Here is a 21,206-nt window from a genome sequence, read left to right on the forward strand (position 1 = left end):
AATTTATTTAGGAGTAAGTTATTTGATTTCCCTTAGGGATTAATAAAGTATTTTTGAAATGATTTAATGTAATGAATACCTCCTAGGACGGTCCGATCCAAGGTGTTTGCCCTATCAAAAACTTCTCTAGTACTCATGAGGTATTTTATTACTAAGAACAGAAGGGCCAAAAGTTTATTTTTAAACACGTTTCTGGGAGAGTCTTTATTGTGCATTAGCTGTGTGAACCCTTTATATCCTACAGCAGCATGTGCAGCATGTGGAAAGTAACATTTGAGTGTTTCCATGTAAAGTTACCAAGGGTGGTAAATGTTGGAGGAACAAAAGCTCCAACTGTGTATTAAATGACTGATTTTGGTCGCAGTTGGGGACATCAATTATTTCTGCAAATGCACAGGCAGGATGACAAATAGAGGATGAAAATGTGGCAGACAGATGACACAAAAGCATGCAGCACTATGACTGATGCTACAAGTTATACTGTGAATGTTCATAATTAGGTGATTTATGCTGGTCATTGCAGAAGCAGCAGCAGTCTTCCACATTCCGGTCCATTTATCTGTCCTGCAACAGTATTAACATCATCTGACCATTTATCTGCAACACTCATATTCTCAACAGCCACACTTTTAATTTAGCGTTTCGTGGATTTCGAGAGTAATATATTTTAAAGACGTCAAAGTTTTTCTAAATGAAAAACCTTCTGTCCCCCACTGGTAATACTGCAGATGTGTTAAGATCCAGGCCAATAAAGTATTTATGAATAGATGTTGTATTTTAATAATGAAAATACTTTACCACAAAAAATCATATATAAAGTTCCATTAGTTTACTAATTTTACAATCTATTACGTCACCTTTTTATATAGATTTTTTTTAGTTAGTAGTCACCAAGCAGGCTTGTAACGATCTGCTTTGACATCTAACAGTGCTAACCACAGGCTTTGACCTTTTCAGTTTTTGTCTATAAGTTGGGGGAAGATGAAGCAGACAGGGATCAGAAAGGCCCAAAGTGGCCCTGGTGACAGCACAGTATCCAAGATGTCTATGTTTTTAGGGTTAAGAAGCAGCACTTTTGTATTTTGTATACCGAATCCCTGCTGCCGAAGCTCCACGAGAGGACCTTGATGTTTTCTTTGTTCTCCCAGAGAACGCCACCAACCAAGATCTCAGTATAGTGTTGTTAGAGTTGCAAGTTTCAAATACTTTTATCTCTAGAGGACACTGATTCTACTGCTCAAAAAGAAAACATCCAGATCCATCACTGCAGAACTGTTCTCTGCTTAGTAAGTCACCTGTTGGTATGCTGCTGAAACAATATTATATATATATATATATATATATATATATATATATATATATATATATATATATATATATATATATATATATATATATATTTATGATTTTTCTCAATTTCTCTTCAGAGAACTGTACTCTTGGACAATCAGAGAAGCACAAGCTTTACAGAGGCTGAAACCTTACTGATCTGGCAATGAGTAACAGCGTGTTAAAATGCATCCTCGATGCATCTCAATAATCCATACAGAAAAGAAAAAAAGTTGCACAAGTCCTCTGGACGTGTTGTTCTTTGTTGAAACATGTCTTGTTGCTAAGAGACTTCTTCAGTCTGAGGAGGTCCAGGTAAACTCAGCATTATAAGCAGAGTCATTGCAAAGTTGATCAACAAGTTAAACTGTGACAACCAAAACTAGTTGCTCACATGGGAAAGAGGATCATCAGGCTACCAACCGATCATTATTAACAATAATAATAAAAATAATAGATACTTTATTCATCTCACAAGTGCTCTGATGGCCACTTTTTGTTCCCAGAGGGCTGACTCATGCTGGCAATTTGTATTTAATGTTTTAAAATGGACTAAATAACACCAGACAATCACATTAAGTGATTATCCAGAGCATAATGTAGTGACATTTACTAGAGGTGCAGATTTTACTTCTACTATTAGACAAAATATATATTTTTTGTCACAAACAGACACACATCAAGACATTGGATTCAATATATAAACACAATTTAAAAAAGACATTTGGTCAAAATTAAGTGTTGGCTATATGAAGCACAATTGATAACATACAATCATTTCACAATCAATTTCTGCTCATATTTCTTCCTTTTGTCATCCCAGAGAACAAATTACTCAAACTGTCATTAAAACTCAACAACACCCTCCCTGCATATTCCTCATGACACCAATCCTGACTGGCTGGTGATTGTGACGCCTGCGTTGCATATATTCCCTTTTTAGTATCCTATACTATGATGCAGTAACTTTCATGTTAAACACCTCTTCTCGATTCACCTGGGATGGCTTGTTAGGTGAGACAGCTAGCTCACGCTGCCTGGAGGACCAGGATCACAACAGCTACCATGGCACATGTTAGTATTATGTTGCCATAGAAACCAAATGTGGAAGTCTTTGCCTGATGACCTAAAGGCAAGTAACCTGTCAATCATTGTAAAATGTAGCAATTAAGGGGATCAGAGATACAATGATTGATACAATGCTGTAAAAAATATCACCAAATTCCCCAATAAAGGAAATATATCAAATATAGCATGCTTAGTAAGGAATCAGTGAGTGGAGCAGAAACCTGGAAACAAAAGCAATGAGGAGGTATAAGAAAGGAAGAAGGAAGTGATTGGGATCACACCTGGCCCACGATGCCCCCCAGCAGAGTCCACATAGCCTGGCCTTCACTCCGCAGGGTTCCATTCACATTCAGGAGCTCCTCCAGAAACTCGCAGAGCTGCAGGAGAGGAAACGCAACATGAGGCAACAGGATCACTAAAGCTAACAGCAGTGGTCCTGCAGGGAGAACAGAAATAACTCAATCTCATTATTAATAAATAAATAGATTTATTTCTAATATACTTTCCAAGATAAAGTGAGATAAGACTTTTTTAGTTTTTGGTTTAAAATACAAAAAGTAAGACTATTATGGAAAAAGTAAAATATTTGTCACCCATTTAAGACGGTGAACTTCATTAAACAGAGCGGGGAAAAAATTAACTCCCTTATTTCTTGTAATTTTGAAGATCATGGTGAAAACCCAGTGTCTCAAAAAAAATAACAATATTGTTAAGACGTTAAAAATGTGAAACCTATGGTGTCACACCCTCATCAGCTAATTAACCCCAAGCATCTGTAAAGGTTTCCTGAGCCTTCAAATCAGGGGTGTCAAACTCATTTTAGTTTAGGGGCCGCATACAGCTTAATCTGATCTCAAGGGGGCCACATGAGGAAACTCATTGCAAGACTAAATACAACTAATAAAAGTGGACTTGTTGTTGATTATGCATTATGCATAAGAACTGGGCTGCACAGTGGAGCAGTGGGTAGCGCTCGTGCCTTGCAGCAAGAAGGTTCTCGGTTCAAATCCAACCCAGGGTCTTTATGCATGGAGTTTGCATGTTCTCCCTGTGCATGTGTGGGTTACATTGTGGAATAGTCTGAGCATCTTACCTGGGCTGCAGAGAAAAAGAAATGGAGTTTTCCCCAGTGGTTCAAACTCCCCTTTTTACATTAATATAAAGTTTGCATTTCATTTGGAAATCAAAGTCCCAGAGTCTGGAGGAAGAGTTACTCTGCATTCTGCTAGTATATAGAAGTCAGGGCCAGACTTCTAACAGCTCTCCTCCACCAGCATTTTCTCCAAGGCCAAAGCCATGTCCGAGGAACACAGCAGTGCAATTAGCAACACACACTCCATAAATAAAGCTCAACATGCCCAGCGCATTCCTCTATGCAACATTAACTCCTGTGGCTTTTACTCTGCCGCTGGATTCCCTTTCTCATGTTGACAGCTGGACAGTCCCTTCACAAAGGTCACATAGTTGAGAAGAAAAAATAAAACCCCAAATGCTACAATCCTGGATCTGTTTTGCCGTAGTGCTCTAAACCCATTCAGTCACTGAAACAAAGTTTAAATTGTGATTACAGAACCAGGCAAAAAAGTTAAGAGCAATACCAACATCACTGAGGGTTGACAGTGGACAGCTTCCTTACAGCACCAGGGGAGCGATCTGGGGCTAAATGTCCTGCTCAGGGACCCACAGCAGCAGTTTGCAGTGTTTGAACAGGGTACATGCAGGCCTCTCAGAACACAAGCGTGCTGCTCCAACTACTAGGCCACCACTTCCCATGAGGCATCCTCTCCAATCTTCACTGTCAAAAAAATGACAGTAATCCTAAACCACTAGACTGAATTACTTTTATATCTGTAGCAAGACCAGAACAAAGCTAAAGGTATGCAGCAGAATTAGTCTGACTGTAAAACATTTGGCCAATGCAGATTTAGCATCAGTTTATTTAGCTGTTAGCCATTAATGGTTGTTCTTTGTGTTTTTGTCTGTAAACCCATCAGCGCAGAGAATCTTCTTTAGTTCTTTTAGGATTAGCAAAAAACCAACAACAAAAAAACAAAGATAAAGTTAGAAAAATATACATTGATGGATAAATAATATTTCCTTTAGTTTCCATTGCAGAACAGCTTTTCTTTTAGGGTTTGTAACATTTAATTGTTGAACTAAAACAAAAGTGGCACCAATGGGTTTGAGTGTGTTACACTCCTGCATAAATAAATTTGAAGCAAAAATTAGACCTCAGAGAAAACTGCAAAATGCTAATAGTCAGTAAACAAGTGATCGGCTACCCGGAATAAAATATAACACAGTTTCACAAAACAAATGAAAAATAGAACTAGAAAAGCTAGTACCATGTTTGCGTTCTGACTTTTCCTGAAACTGGCCTTTCTCTGAAATTCAGTTTAAAAAACAGGACAATGTTGAACCCGGTCAACAGTTTACAATAAATATGATCACTGAAAAACACCACCGATCTAATTCTGGTTTCCTGTTAAGCATCAAAAATTACAAAGTTCATTAATTTTTGCTCAGGCTCCTAAAATGTACGCTTTCATCAGTTCTGCAATTGTGCATGTCAGCCCTGCCTATTTACTGTAGCACCTGGGTGAAAGAGGAGGAACACAGACAGTATGTGTGCTGCTCACCTTGTTGTACTCCACATGCAGTTTTTCTTGCTCACTTTCCAGTTTGTCTTTCAAGTTCTTCTGCTCAGAGATGTTGTCCTGGATCTGGATCATTCGCATGTTCCGCTCTGAATAACAATAGGAAAAAAATCAATAGTACGATCCCATTCTATATACAGGAAAAAGCCCATGACAGCCCAGTGTTGGCAGATAGGACCTCTGCAAGCTAAATTCACTGAGTTCTCAAGGTTACTAACACCCTGCCATTTATTTGGCAAGAAACCACTTTTGATTTTCATTCCCCAAAAAAGCTTATTGAGGGTTACAAATATAACACCAATCAATGCATTCTGGCACGTATTTGAATCTAACAAATTAAAATCAAAGCCTTTAATAACATATAATAAAATATCTAAAATAATTAGGATGCCTAAACAAAACACAAAAAACAGCCGCTGCTGGCTTCTGTGAAAATAAACCCATGTATCTCATTTTAGGATAAATAGTCTAGTCTTAACAAACATATAATGGTAAAGAAAAATCGGTTACCCCTGACTTTTCAGAGGATGCTGATTAGCTTATACTAGTTTCAAAGGACAAATCTGTCTCGGTCCCTCTGAAATGTTAAAGTCACTGCTACAACTTTCTAAAAACTGCACTCTTACATTGTGCATGCAGAGCTAAGGTTTGTTGCACTTCATGTAAAAACCTTTGCCTTATTTCCACTGCAGAAAAACAGACTGGGAGTTAGATAAGCTTCAGATAAAGAAGTGTTTCTCCTGAGCGCAGATGTTTGTATCGGGGTCGGTGCATCCCCCTTCACAGAAGCTAAATAAATGCTCTAAAGTGGAACTCTGTCCAGAATGGAATCAGCCTTTAGAAGCAGTTCCACTTATGTCTCCTCAAACAGGATAGATCAGATTTTTAGAAGTTGGGGTTTGTGGAGTTCTCAGCACCTAGTATCTTACCTGCAGTCAACAGTTTGAACTGCATGAGTAAAACAATGCAGTTCTGACCAGAGAGTGATGGAGAGTGTGCTCACTAAATGTTTCTGGATATAATGCATTACATGGATTGTTACCCACTAAATTGACACTATAGTGTGAACTGAACTGAATTGACCAGATTAATAAGAAAACATTTTCAAGCATTTAAAATTGCTACTAAAACTTGAATCATATGTTCTTTGGTACTGTGGGTTTAGCTCTTCCTTTCCTTATGATGTTGCTGAGCTGAACGTGGCTGAACACTAAACTGTAACAGTGGGAAATGGACTCGAGCATGAGTTTGTTCACCCAGGTAGTAGTTGACGAAGTCCGCTGTGAGGGCAGGCTGCTTGTGCTTCCTGCGTCCGTCCATGCTGGCGTTGGCGTCGGATGTGTCCACAGGGAAAATGTCAGTGCTGATCCCCATCAGTTCTGCCTTTCTCATCAACTTCCTGATGGCTGAGGCGCTGGAGGTCAGAGGTCGGGGTAGTTTTTCTCGGGGCACCCACGCCTGAGGCCGAGTGTTCCGAGACAACTCGGCTTTGGCACGGTACTGCTGCAGGCGGGTGGTGATCCGGGCCTGTGGGGGAACCACCAACTGTTCAGCAACTCCTGATACAGTACAGTCCATGCCGCTAAATCTATACCACATGTGTGTCACATGAAAGAATTAAAAAAATATTAAACCTAATTTGTATATTCTGAAATATGAGTATATATTATATACATAGACAATGCTACCTGAGCCTCAGGAGTAAGCTGTTTCTCTCTCTCCTGCAGAGAGACCTTGCAATATGACTGCAAAGCCAAATAATTCTTCCTTTTCCACTTCCTGTCAAAGCGATCTGCATGCTGTTTGCAGTACGCAAAAAATGGATCAGCAATATCCTGAGGAGACACAAAGACAAGAAATATTTAATAATGGTGTCAAAAGTCAGCGTTTAAATTTAGGTTATTCCACTGATAATTCATTCAAGCCACATCATTCATGAGTTAATATGAAAATACATTTTTGTTTAGAGAGCCTCAAACAGGATGCAACTTTTAGCCACACAGAGATCAGGAGCTCTCTCCTGCCCTATTGTGTTCAATTTAGTGGGATAGAGCAGATGGGACATAACCTGGTGCTTCCCAGGCAAGACATGGGACCAAATCCAGATGTGCTCCTTTGAAAAGCATCCGTGAGGTGATAATAAGTGCTGCTAGCTTTCATCAATAGGACACATCACTCTAAACAGAATTGCTTGTTTCTAATGTCACTGTCTCTACTTCCTGCTGGTCCCATGAAATAACCAATAAACAGAGAATGTGAACCGTAGCAGCAGAATATTAACAGATGGCAGAGGAAAGAGCATCTTCTATTAGATCACAGGATACCTCGTCACTACACCTTTGTAGACTTAGAGATATTTTATATCACACATTCTAATGTGACCCATCTGAAAGGTCTACTTGTATGTTAAACAACAAATTGATGCATCATGCCCCTGTCGGCTTAGGTGGCTCTCATATTTCATACCACGCCAAAGTAAGAGGGACCCAGTTAATCCAATTCCTAGAACTGATTGTGGGACAGAAGGAGGTCAGCCCAATTATTTTCTTCCAAGTCAACTACAATTCATTAAGATTGAAGCAAGGGCTGAACGATAAAGTTAAGGTCTACTTTTTCCAGCATATTTCATCAAGTCTTCAGTTCCTGGGTATAAAACCCTGACTAAGTCACAGGTCAATGCGGAGATGAACAGTTTGATAAAGTCTGACTGATATTTTGCTGTAAATCAGAACTTTGCTTTACTTCTGTTTGGGGTTAATAAATCTCCAGACCATTCAGTAATGGTACTGTTTATTATTATCATGGATTCTAATGTTGAATGTGCACCTCTTCTGCTGCAGCCTCGGACAGAAGTCCCTCTCTCTGTGCACAGGTAACATGGAAGTAGGATCGACACATTCCTGCATCACAGCTGATGCACACACCAGTCCTGGCAAAGCGGGCGTCCTCACAGAAACTGCATTCCTGTAAAAGAACATAAAGCAGGGGCTCTTGAAATGTTGAAACATTTCATCTCTTCTCCGAGCGACTTCAGCCTGAGGAGTCCTAGGTAAACTCAGTCTTATCAGCATTACTGTCAGTAGATCAACAAGTTTAAAAGTGACAATCAAAACTGGCTTTTTAATCACGAAAGAGGAGCATTTGCTGTTGTGCAATCCGCCATTGAATATAAAATCAGACTGTAAATTTAAAGCCACTGAAATGTGAGACTTTTACAGGCATCAAGGGACTGCCCTTCACAGCAGGGGTGCCAACACTGCTATAGCCCCATTTCCACTACCCTTGTTAAACCGATCCATGTCGAGCTCGGTCCGAGCATGGATCAGTTAACCAAGCCAAGCTTGGTTTTGATGACCGTTTACACATCAAGCTAGCACGGTTCCTTCGTTTCCGTGCCTCTTAGTGACGATCTGCGATACTACTGCTCTCTGGGATTGAAGGCGGGACCAAGCAAATCAAAATGGCAGCGCCCGTAACATTCAGGCAGTCATGCTTGGTTATAATTATGATACGTCGTTGTTTGCGGAGAGTCAGGCGAAGACGGCAACTTTTGGTGAATTTACTTGACAGAGTTGGCTTTTGGGAAGTGGATAAGACAAACGAACATCTAATAAGGATTTACAGACGCAGGAAACAATGACAGACGCTAAGGTTCATCACACTGCTAAGCAGAATAATCACTGGAAATCGTGTGTCACTGTAGGGAAGCTAGTATTTTTATGAATGTCTGAAATGTCAGCTGACCGCAAAGAGATGACGTGGTCTGCTCATGCGCTCTTTGTTATCAGAGAACCGGGCCAGAGAAGGACCGGGCCAGAGAAAAACCGGGCCGAGCCCACCCCTGGAACTGGTCTGCATTTAGCGCGGTCCAGTTGTGTCTGGCACGGTTCAGTTCAGTTTGCGTTCCATTTACACTCGATAGTTATCTCGGTTACCAAGCTCGGACTGGTCTCGGCACGGTTAAAAAGGGGTAGTGTAAACCAAGCCCTTTCGTATTTATCTCCCTCTTTGCCTGTGGACCCTCACAGAGAAAGGAGTTCTACATTAGAGAGACAAGCCATGGGCCCTTATGGGCTTCGAATACCCATAAACGTGCTCAACTGGGAACGGAGCTAGGTCTGGATACCAAAACCAGCTTTGTGATTTTCTCAGATGGTTTCAGATCTTGGCAGAGCTGGTCTGTGTGGATTAGCCTTTAGCCTGATGTGGTAACTGATGATAACTGCTGAAAGTAGATTAGGCGGTGCAGATCACCATTTTGAGCAGAGATTGGTTCTAAAAATGAGTTTTTACTCCCTGATAACATTGCAGAAACATCCTGCAACGTGACGTCACAAACCGGTAGGTGGCAGTACTGTTCTTGACCAACATGGATGCCTCCAGTAAAGCACATTCAAATGAAAATTACTCTTAATTAAAAAAAAAAACTTATCATTTATTGAAAAGTATGTAATAATTTTATATTTAAAGTACTTTTAGCAGTGTGAATTCTGATTATGACCGGACTGCTCCTTTAATATTTGTGTTGTCTGGTCTGCTCATTATGACCAAAAAGAGCTTAAAAGTTTTTAAATTAGCACCAAGCTCCCTCTAGCATAGCGTTATTACCTTCTTACTCATAACTTACGGCTACGACCCTAGTCAACACAACTACAGTTCGTTTTTAAGCATAATGTTTGTTTCGTTTAGCTCCACCATCGCTCGATAGTGCTACGAGTGTTAGCACATCATTAATAGGGAAGATTGATGCAAATTTAATGGTGTTTTGTGTAACTTTACATCAAGTTAACGACCAATCGCTTCTTTTTAACTTAATTGTGCTTAGTAGTTTTAGTTTCACTGGCCTAGTAGAGAGGATGTGTTGATTGAAATATAGTGTTAATTCAGATAAACAACATTCTATAGTGGTGTTCTCTGGATGTTCTTTTATTTCTGTTAATAAATTCTTGAAGTTGAAGAGAAGTTGTCACTCATTCAGTCAATATGTGTGCAGAGTTTGCTGTTAAAAGAATGCCAGTGATCGAGTCACTTTTTCAACTATTGTCCTAATATCAGCTGTTTGGGCTGATATTCACCGGACAATACCTAACAGACCGAGAGTTATTTATTAAACATTAAATAACTTAAAACCATGCGTAATAGCACAACACTGCCTACCAACTGATTGTTAGTGCTCTGATGGCTACTTATTGTTCTCAGGGGGCGGAGTCATGCTTGCAATAACATGTTTTTCTCAGCAGTGTGAAGTTGACCAAAAATAATTAAGAATACTAATATCATTTCAGAATAGAAACTAAGGATGAGCAAGGATTGTCCAGGCTTGGAATAATTTTTTGTAGCTTTTAAGTCAACTAGTTTACACAAAGACCATTTGAACTTTATATTTGTTAAGCCAGTTACCTTTGATGACTTGAAGTTATCATAAAGTGGCAGTAATAAGAAGACTCTCCAACTACAAGGCTAGCACTTGGTTCTAATGTATTTCAATTTTCACAGACAGGGCTTTGGAATACTGCTCGAGCATTGATGATTATGTTGCTGATATTTAGCTTCTTAATAACTGGGTTTAATCTATCTACTTTTTAGTTTTTATTACTTCCTAATAGGTCCCTGTTCTTAGACTTAATTTTATCAATGTGCATCAGTTTTTAATTTCCCAGATTCTGTCTGATGCAAAGATGGCCACACCAACCTCTGAGATGGCCATGGATAAATGACTAGTCCAGTGATATGTGGTGCTCAGGCTGTGAAGGAAGCATCCGATTGAGATGGGTCAGGTGCTCAGACCTAGGCATGGAGCCAACCAAGAAGCCATGTAGAGCTATACACCATGTCATCACTGGATACACGGCTGAAAAGATCCGGTCTGTAACAAGCAGGACCTTGGTGGTCTGGCTGGACGACACTACTTCCTAACTGATTGGTACACAGCTTCTGTTGGAATGGTTAGTTACTGGCTCAGAGCTGAGTCGTTATTCCTTCTCATAAAAGGGAATCAGCTTAGGAGGTCCTTCCATCTGTTCAGGATGCCTCCTGGGCACTTACTTTTAGAGGTTTCCTGGGCCTTTCTCTTAGGAAAGAGACCCAAAACCCGCTGGAGGGACTTACATATACCCCTGGAGATTTCTTAGATTGAACTGAAATTAAGTCACTGTGGAGAAAGAAGTCTGCATTTCATGCCTGGACCCAATACCACTGTGACCCAATTGTATATAGATGCAAGACAATTAGTGGTTCTAAACACTTTTGTTTTTCTTTGTATTGATGTTTTTGTAGGGAAAAAAGAAACAGTTATCCATTGCTAAAATGAAAATTATGTTCATATCAGTACTGCCTTCCCTCTCTCACCATCTTAATATACTGGCTAGGTTCTTGTCAGCTTGTTTTTTTTTCAGCAACATGTGCAATCTATGTTGTCACACTGTCATGTTTTAAGCTACATGGTGTGAGTAAAGAGCAAAATGAGTATGTTGCAACATTTCTTTTTCAAGTCATTTTCTGTATATAATAAAATATCCAAGAGCACCATGCTATTTTCCAGTAGTACTTTTGTTTACAAAAAGTAGTTTTAGTTTGTCAGGAACATACTATGTGGCCATGTATCTGGTTTTACAGAAACCCTCCATATAATTTAATTATTGCTATTTCCTCCAGCAGGTTCAATGCTTACTTAAACCAAGTATTAAAGATAACCAATATCACTACTCTAATATCACTGGAATTGAAAGCATTTCTTTGTCACAACCTGTTAAAGCATTCCCAGCCCTCACTAAACTCAGCTTTTGTAAACGGCAGCTAAACGATCCCTTCTATCACCTTTCAAATAAAAACAGGGTTTTCATTTAACGAAAACCCTAATCTCATATTTTATCAGCTTTCAAGTGCAACATTTCACAAATCAGCCATTAAATCAGCTGCTCAGTAGAAACAAAAACTGTTTCCAATACTTTCACTATTTCAGTGAGGAGGTGAATGCAATAAATCAATATGTAAAATGTGTATTGCTTAGAACTGCTACGCTGCTACTTACTGATGGACAGAGTGACAGGGAGATATTTACACAAAACTACCATGGACATGTATGTTATTTTGGGATGGTAACTATGCATTTAGCGTGTTCTCCGATTCAGATTGTCATGATGGTACCACAATGCACTGTAATGAACTTCAAAAGCAACAGTTTGGTGCACAAGTTCAAGTTGGAATTTATTGTGAATTTTCTCTAATCCACATAGGGTCAAAATTCTGTATAAATAGGTAAAATGGATACACACTAACTACAAGTTGCACATGAAGATGCTTTTTGTAGCCATCAGCAAAATTCTGGCTATTCTGGTATTTGACCACTCTCAGAAATTATCAAATGTATGTAAAGTGGTCGGTGTTGTTGTTCAGACCCAGCTTTTAAGCATCATTTTCACTGATGTTGGGGTCAGTCCCATTAAAGAAGCTTTGTGTTAGTCTGTTTTATCTATTCCAAAACCAGGTTTGCTGAAATGAAATTGGCAACTAACCCACATAGTCAACCATTGAGAGAAAGTTTTTATGGTAAGACAACACAAAGCCTGAGTAATTTGGCCCTACTAACAACAAGCATATTTGGAGTAGTCTGGGAGAATACTTTAAAACCTCAGAGCACTCTGACTGTTAAGCATGGAAGTGGTAATAGCATCATGCTGATAGTTTGTTTGCTAGTGTCTAGCATAAAGTGGGCATTAGTGGTAGAATTCTGCCAATGTATGTAGCTTCCCTGAAACGCGCTGAAGGACTCTTACCAAGGATCCGTTGGTGTGTGTGTGTGTGTGTGTGTGTGTGTGTGTGTGTGTGTATATGCATTATTTCACCCAGTTTATATTAATAAAATCCACAAAGAATGTAAACATCTTTACAATTCATTCAAGTGTTTTGTTATATGATCATCCCATTCTGAAAAAGAACAGCTCGAATGTAACGATAAAAGCATATTAAGCTAAATTAACATGACATCAGAGCTCTTAGGAAGGAACTTATCACCTGTACTGTATTTCTCTTGCCTTTGGAAGCAGTGAACATATTCCTAATCATTATGCAGATCCAACTCAAGCTGAGTCTAGATGTAAATTGACAACTTGCCTTAGCTCCATATTTTGAATAATTCATCTCAGTAAGCGTCACTGGTCGCAGTTTATCGATGTCTCCAAATGCTACTCCAGGGACATAAAGTGCACAAACCACATGCACCCACCTGAAAGTGGAAGGAGAGGAAGAACATACATGTTTCAGGCAGGAAATGAGCTTGTAATTCGATGACATTCAGATGCACCACTTTTAAGGTATGTCAGGAAACCAATTAAAAAACATGGCAGTGGTTTATTTTTTCCTGCAGACAATAAGGAACCTAATATTGCGAAATTGGCTGCAGTCAGTTGCTCAGAGACTTCAAAAAGAAATGAGCTCATAGATTAATGTAGCCCCAGATGCTGGCTACACTTTGGTGTGACACAATTTCAAATGCGGACTTTAGAGAAGAGAATCCGAAGTCCAATATAAAGATATCCATCTCTAGCAAGCAACCGCTTCACAGTTTAATTTGCTGTGTTTTTCATGCTCTAGTGAAGTAGTAAATTCGGGTGCAGCCTGGCTGAGGAGCTCTATCAGCGATAACGTGGCTGAAGTCTCCATGCTTCACAAAACACACTCTTTTCTCTCACTCCTTTTTCTTCCTCTATCTCTTCTATTCCTTCTATCCACATTTTTTTACTCCTCTATGAGTTCTTTCTCTCTCTCTCTCTCTCTCTCTCTCTCTCGCTAATCCAACTTCCTCTTTTTTTCTCGGCAACGAATAAACAATGAGTACAATTTGGATAGCCTTTTGGAGCCTGCATGCTGAGCTCAGGCCATTAGGTGTTATTTGTTTCTGATTATGTTGTCCTGCTCTTGAGAAACAGGACAACACTGTGCTACACCGTCCCACCTCCCAGCATCTGTCTCTTTGAAGATGCCATCCTGGTTGGGGCAAAGCTCACAGCTAGGAGTCACTCCATTCTTGCAGGCGTCACAGAACCAAGGCTCTGTGGAGTTCTCCGAGGCAGAGCTCATGATTGAGTCGCTTTCACCGTCCACACCGTAACACCCTGGAATCAAAGAGGGGTGACTGTTAAAGGTGTATCTTCAAAAGGAGCGCTGTTGATTAAAAACATCAGCAGTCCTGACTTGTGTGTCGCTGTGCTCATAAAGCATAACTTCAATAGCATGGAATAGATCATTATCATGTCACCAAAATGCAGCAGTTCAGAATACAGTGACACACACTATTTAGTAATCAATACGTGGGGAATATGACGTTTTAGAAAGGTTTAGAAAATGTCTGTGAATGCTTGCTCTGATTTTATGTGTAAACTGCAAACAATGTAGAGAGTGCATAAGTTTCTTGTGGACTCCAGGGGTGTAAAGGTACACAAAAAACACAGCTTGGTACATACTTTGCACTTTAAAAATGTCTGGGGGGGTGGATGGATGGATGGATGGATGGATGGATGGATGGATGGATGGATGGATGGATGGATGGATGGATGGATGGATGGATGGATTAGAGAACAATAAAACTACTTGAAATTGGTTAATGTCATTTAGGACTTGTAAGACATTTAAGACTGTTCAGACATTTGATAATTAAAGAAGTTTCAGTCACTTTGGAGTTATTTTGATGTTTACACAACCTAGTGTACGAGATGTACTTGAATGCATCATAAAACCACAGCCATCAGAAAATCCCCCCTAGCCTGTGAGACTCAGGAAAGAATCAGTGTTGTGTCACATCTCATATGCTGATCAGAGTGTGGGACTGGTCCAAATGAAACAGGCAGCTGGATTTGGACTAAGTTTCCTTCAGAACTACTGGTGTTTACACTCTGCTTGATGTTGTCTTAGATGAGTAATTCATCTTAGTACAGAGCAAGCTGCACACTTGAGGGGAGGTGTTGGCCTAGTGGGTAGAGCAGTGTGCTTGCGCTCTGAGAAGGTTACAAGTACCCGGTTCAATCCCCACTGCCTGCACTATGGGTGACTGAGCAAGACCCTTAATCCCCGATTGCTCCCCAGGTGCCGGACAGTGACAGCACACTGCTCCCCAAAGGGAAGGGTTAAGATGCAGAAGTGAATTTCTCCATTGTGAGATCAACAAAGTTAAATAATAATAATAATAATTCCTGTTGAAACATGAGTACACTGTAATAAAGTTCTGGTTTGGTTCACCTATGTTTCTCCACTGTAGCTGCATTAGAAACCTTAATGTTTATAAATAGCAGATTTTAGTGATAGCTGGGAGTCTATGTTTTGATTTGGTGTCACTTTTTAAAGTTTTGTTGCAGAACATTGCATTGCACAATTGCATTGCAGACTATGTTCACACAGCAGATAGAAGCGACCCATATCCGTCTTTTTCACGACAGTATAAAAAGCCCAATTCCGATCTTTTGACTCCAAAAAATATCTCATCTGTGCCACTTCCATATGTGTTACTAATTCAAATACGTATCAGATTTTTTTTTTCAAAACGTCTGCAGTCTGAACGGTCATGTCTCATTTTATCCGTCATTCACATCACTCTCCTGTCTCTCAGGAAACATCCACACACAGTAGCAGCAGTTAGCACTCCATAAAAGACTGTTGTTGATAGCCATGCTGCTTTCTTCTTACCTTACTTTGTCTTGTTATCATGTGGTCTTAATATCGTCGGCTCTCATTGCTCAACAGCTAATAACAAGGAGAGATGCTGGCCGATATCCTTGTTTTTATTTATTTATTTATTTTTTTAATACAAAACTTTATTGAACACTTCTAGGAACAGTGTGCTGCTATATGATTTTCCTATTCCTTGCGGGTCGCTTTGCATTCTTGAACCGTTCAGACAGCAGTATGATGGCAGTTGCATTGAATAGTAATAATGAACAGCCACCTCAAAAAAAACCACAAAAAAAAACAAAAAACGATTTCAACGAAAAATCGGAATTAAGCATCAAGACCTGCAGTGGGAACATAGCCTTATTTTCACACAAACATTCTGCATGTATAAAACCATGCTTCAACAAATCAGCAGGGACAGAACCAACAAGGCTGTGCCAGTTATTATAGGTAAAAATGTGTATACGTTACACCCCAAGTGTACTCCGACGAGATCTAGCAAAGAAGCCATGCAGAGCCTCTGTCTCAATGCTACTTAGAACACAAGTACAGCAGGTTTAAAACGCAAAAATAAATTAAAACTACTTAATTTATTACAAGAACATTAAAGGTCTATAGAATATAGAAGGCTTACCTGAAGATGCTTTAAAAAACTTTCTATTGGCTTTTGGTCTGACTGAGAATAATAACTTTGTCATAATGCTAACATAGAATGCTGGTCACATGTACTGGCACCCCGGTTGTGTAAAGAATCTTTAAATAAATTCATATTTTATTGCAGAAGCAATATTTCCACACCTGAACACTTAAGCTGTTTGTTTGCCCACTGCAGGAGTCGAATTAAGGTTGGAATTTGTCAAAAATTGGTAAAACCCTACTAAGTCCTATAAAAACACAAATCAACCCTTCCTTTAAGGTCTACTTGAATTTTTTATGTGCATTGTAACATGCTGAGTTTTATCACCACAAAAACCAGGCTGCTCCTGATTATTTATAACATGGTAAAAGAAATTATGCCACATGAGCAGTAGCTCCAATATCACAGCTATGTCCCAATAACACCTTCACTTAACCTCACAGTACGCTACAACTAAAAGTTAATTAATCACTTACTGTCTGATTAATTCGGCTAACAGTTATCTGACCACTTGGGGGCACTCATAGAACATTGAAATTTCATTCACAGGATAACAGTTGCTCCTAAATATGAAAGAAAAACTAAAATTAGATGGCAACTATGGAAAAGTAAAGTACCCAATAATGACACAGCAGAACACCATGAGTTGCACCGTATTGATCTCAATATGAACATTCTAAAAAAAAAAGAACTGGAGGTCCTTAGAAGTGACATACATACTTCAGTGGCATGAGAAAAAGTTTAGGTTCAGCAAAATCTCCTTCATTTCCTCCTGATCAGGACTTTTTAGGAGGTGTTTTGCAAAATAGAAGAATACAGGGCAGGAAACAGGAAACAAAACTGGATCTAAGCATAAAATAGTTGTGCACAGTTGGAACTTTTTAACATGCAGCAGCATCAGTTAGGTCAAATTTGCACTTGAACAAATAGAAGACAAGGAAATGGAAAAGTCATCGTGTGGTCTTGTTCAAAGCTGTCAATCTTCAGTGGCACCGCAGTACTGAAAATTTAATATTTAATCAAAATACATAGCCCCAGAGAATCGAGAAGAAGCCAAGGGAACACGTTTTTATGTTGGCCTCTTAATTTGCCGAGGTTGCCTAAACAATTACTTGGCTGATGTGGTTTCTATGGCAGCTATTACACCGGGCAAACGTGCTCCTCACTTCCAATGAGGGCAGCAATCAGTACTCTGCCTCTGCTGGGGAGATAACACTCCAGCTCCTAATTCAGTCAAGCAGCCTTCGGGCTTTTTGAGCAACGGGAGAGACTCACAAATCAAAAAGTCACTGTTCTGTAGGCCTGTCACTGGATGCCACACAGGGGAGTTGGGCAGCCCATCAAAAGCAAACAATGGTGCAGACTGAGTTGTTTATTCAGCTCTTCACTTTGTTTGGTTGCTGTGTGTCTTCTGATTGAAGGATGGTTTGATGTGTGTCACAGTGAATTGTTAATTTTGACCTCTGCTTGTAGGATGTGGCAGTAATATTTTGTTTTTCTGCAGATCTTTGATTTCTTCCTCAGATTAACTATCTGGGACACTCACAGTCACTATTGAGCTATCCAACACATGTTCTATCTCCAATTTATCTAACGGTATACAGTATATGAAAGGGCAGCACCATTAATGATTCACCCCATCTTTATTTGGAGTAAATGAAGTTATTATTGGTTATCATACTGGCAGCAGTGAAACTCCTCTTTACTGACTGAGCTCAGACTAATGGAAGTCAGGGTTACAAATTATCAACAATAATGGTTTAACAGATTTATGATGGCGCAAATCTGCTGTGTTCCTTTTGAACTTGGAAACTAAGCTCACACTGTAAAGCCACAGCTTGCTGGCTAATATGAGCTAAGCTGACAAAAGTGATGACTACTGGATAACTTCATAATCTCTAAGAGAAAGATTATCCTTGACAGAAATGACAAGCTTAGCAGGTAAAAAGGTCCAGCTGAGTGAACTGAGAAACATTTTGTACCTGGGTTGGATACAATTTTTTAACGTTTTCTTTAAGAAAGACTAACCGATTATGTAAGAATCTACCAGGAAATGTGACTAAATAATATTATAAAAAGGAGGACATTTTGTGGGGCCAATTTTGAAAAGCAAACAGCAGCTCATTAAAACCAGAGTAGTCTTCTGGTATTCAGACATCAGATACACTTGTAGAACTTTGCAGAGGTTTCCAACTAAAGTTCCTCCATCCTGGCCATTTCTCAATATGCATTCTTGTCTGTACTTGTGTACTCTCATTTTTGTGAAACATAAGCTGGGGCCCAAGTACTCTTCCAATTCTAAGTACGCATAAATACACTCTGAGTGTCTAAATGATTTCTTTCTCCTGCCATTTTATCAACGACGCCGTCTGCATCCTTCCGCATCCTTCTGCGGACTTGGGGCAACAAGGTCACCCAAAACACATTGTGTAACCAGCAATGGCAACCCAGGTGAGTGCAGTTTTCATTACTTAAAACTACTATTAGTTTATCACTTAGTTTTAAGATGCTTTCATGACAACGAGCAGAACGAACCAAACCTCTTTTATGCACACTGTTTATACAAATGATTCTACTTTCAAATGCACTTTGGTGTTTTCAGAGTAGCAAAGCCCTTCTGATTGGCCGCCCTGGCAGGTTGCTGGACATAACTTTTGTCACCGATCACTGCCTTATCTCAGCATAGTTGCTTTAACATTTTCTGACACCTGTTATCTTTTTGTATCAACTGAATGTGAGTTATAAAAGCCCAGAGTATGTGTGGTGGATAATTAAAGGTATCACAATGTAACCTTTTTTTCTAAATACAAATTTAAGGCCGAGCATATATTGTCCAAATTTTTCTAATGTGCAGTATATACAGAGGAGCACTGTCTCTGTAATATTGCCACCTTGTTTCCCCGCTACACAAATTGTACTTTTCAGCAAAAAATAATCTAAAAGAATTACAGATTCCAAAGTATGACCTTGATTAAGTTTTTTTTGCCCCATACCCTGGAGGAAATGGCACTAAAACCGCATCTCCCAAAAGTTATAAAGTGTAAATGTAAATTTTTGTATTTGTATGGCACTAAGGAATTCAAGATTATTTTTCAAGTGGAACAAATATTACAAATGCCACTATATCTGATTTATAAGTGATTAAACAAGAAAAAATCTAATTTTCTAAGACTTGCCTAAATATTTTTAAAAAAAAACACTGCAATACTGTTACGCCAGTTCAGAATGTGACAGGCTGCATTTCCTATGATGCAATGTGGTCAAAATGGCCACCAACTCCCATCATGCAACACGGCCCAAAATGGCCGCCGACCCTAACGACGAAACCCTGTTAACGTTACTATGGAGGGTTTTATAAGCAATGGACGCACTGCGCTCATCCTTCTTAAGGCCCATTCATACCCTACGTTTGGCCTACACGTCCGTATTTCTGTCCGTACGTTCTATCCGTTGACTCCTTCATACCTCCGTCCGTTGAGGTGCGCAATAACCAATATCTCCTGTAGGTGGCAGTGCTGGGCGCTCCCTAATTGCGGCCCACTTGGACTTTACGACATCCCCTGCCATACCCAGAGCCTCCCCGATTTCCTGAAAGCTATTCATAACTTTTTGTTTGGCCCTGTGCCCCGGACACGACACATCATATAAATGTGGGTAGTTGTGGACAATCTCCGAAAGTCGTTCCTCAAAACCCACCATTGTTTAAAGCCCAGAATTCTAACCTTCTTCGTGATTTTGTTGACATTTTGTACTACAAACTCAACAGCGCCCCCACCTCTTCCGGTAGTATTGCTCCGTATTGATCCGTTTCGTTCGTAATCGTAAGCTCCCAATTTTCGTGTCAAAATATGGACGAAATCGACGGTTAGAACATATGAAACACTCCACACGTATCCGTATCCGTCTTTTACGTGAGGTATGAATGGGCCTTTACTTGGCGCCCCGCCAGACTGGGAAGACACCCACAGCTGTTCATTCCGTTGGGATTTTCCCCACGTGCCACATGCTCGATTTTCTCGCTGGACTCAGATTTACCGAAGCAACTTGATCCCTGCACTGGCGATTCCAAAAAAAGTAAAAAAAAAAGCAACTGGACTTGTTTTCCGTAGTTGAAGACGTTTCGCTTCCTCTCCCGGAAGCTTTCTCAATTCAAAAAGTCTGGAGTAATGCGGAGTAACAAGCTTTATACCATTGCCCAACAAAGGCCTTGCAATGGCTTAGATAACATGCAAATTCAATCGAAACAGGTCCACCCCTTAGTAATGGGCGGTCGTTAAAGCCATTAAGCCAGCAGATTGGACCAAAACTGGTCCACACCTCTGTAACGAGGAGTCGTTAGGGTTTGGGCACGTTAGGGCACTGCCGATGCAGGAGGACGACTAAAAACAACTTCTTCCCTGCACTCCTCTGCATTGCTATGGTGATAGAAGTAGAGAAGAGGAAAAAAACAGCGCTGCAGAAAGTTACTTTGTCAATTGTACCACTATTTCACAGCTGCAGCTTGTGAGACAGTGGTACAGTGCAGTGGTACAGCTGCAGCTTGTGAGATAATGCCCGTGCGTCACTGTGAGCATAGAAGCAGCGTGGAAGAGTTTTGTCAGCTCTGTTACGCAGGGAGATTACAACACCGGCACAGCTGCGACAGAGACGTGCTGTATCTTGTTTAAAATGCAGTCTAGTTTTTAATGCTGCCAACCGTGTGTGTGTGTGTGTGTGTGTGTGTGTGTGTGTGTGTGTGTGTGTGTGTGTGTGTGTGTGTGTGTGTGTGTGTGTGTGTGTGTGTGTGTGTGCTAAGCATGTCTTCATTTTTATGAAAAGAAAATTAGGGACTTGTTTTATAAACATTAAAGCCT

At 39.9% G+C, this 21,206-nt stretch overlaps 1 protein-coding gene across 2 annotated transcripts in view; it reads right to left on the minus strand.

The window, feature by feature from the left end:
* Positions 1–21,206, minus strand: part of phf14 (PHD finger protein 14) — a 151,995-nt gene that overhangs the window by 107,221 nt on the left and 23,568 nt on the right. For both annotated transcript variants that reach the window (XM_036145607.1, XM_012852252.3), the window contains exons 5-11: positions 14,008–14,167; positions 13,167–13,278; positions 7,881–8,018; positions 6,743–6,889; positions 6,311–6,581; positions 5,037–5,143; positions 2,679–2,774 (exon numbers count right to left, since the gene is read on the minus strand). In XM_036145607.1, coding sequence (XP_036001500.1) covers positions 2,679–2,774; positions 5,037–5,143; positions 6,311–6,581; positions 6,743–6,889; positions 7,881–8,018; positions 13,167–13,278; positions 14,008–14,167 — 1,031 coding nt within the window. The remainder of the gene's footprint in view (positions 1–2,678; positions 2,775–5,036; positions 5,144–6,310; positions 6,582–6,742; positions 6,890–7,880; positions 8,019–13,166; positions 13,279–14,007; positions 14,168–21,206) is intronic.

The sequence above is a fragment of the Fundulus heteroclitus genome, chromosome 13 (genome assembly GCF_011125445.2).
Source record: "Fundulus heteroclitus isolate FHET01 chromosome 13, MU-UCD_Fhet_4.1, whole genome shotgun sequence".
Lineage (NCBI taxonomy): Eukaryota > Metazoa > Chordata > Actinopteri > Cyprinodontiformes > Fundulidae > Fundulus > Fundulus heteroclitus.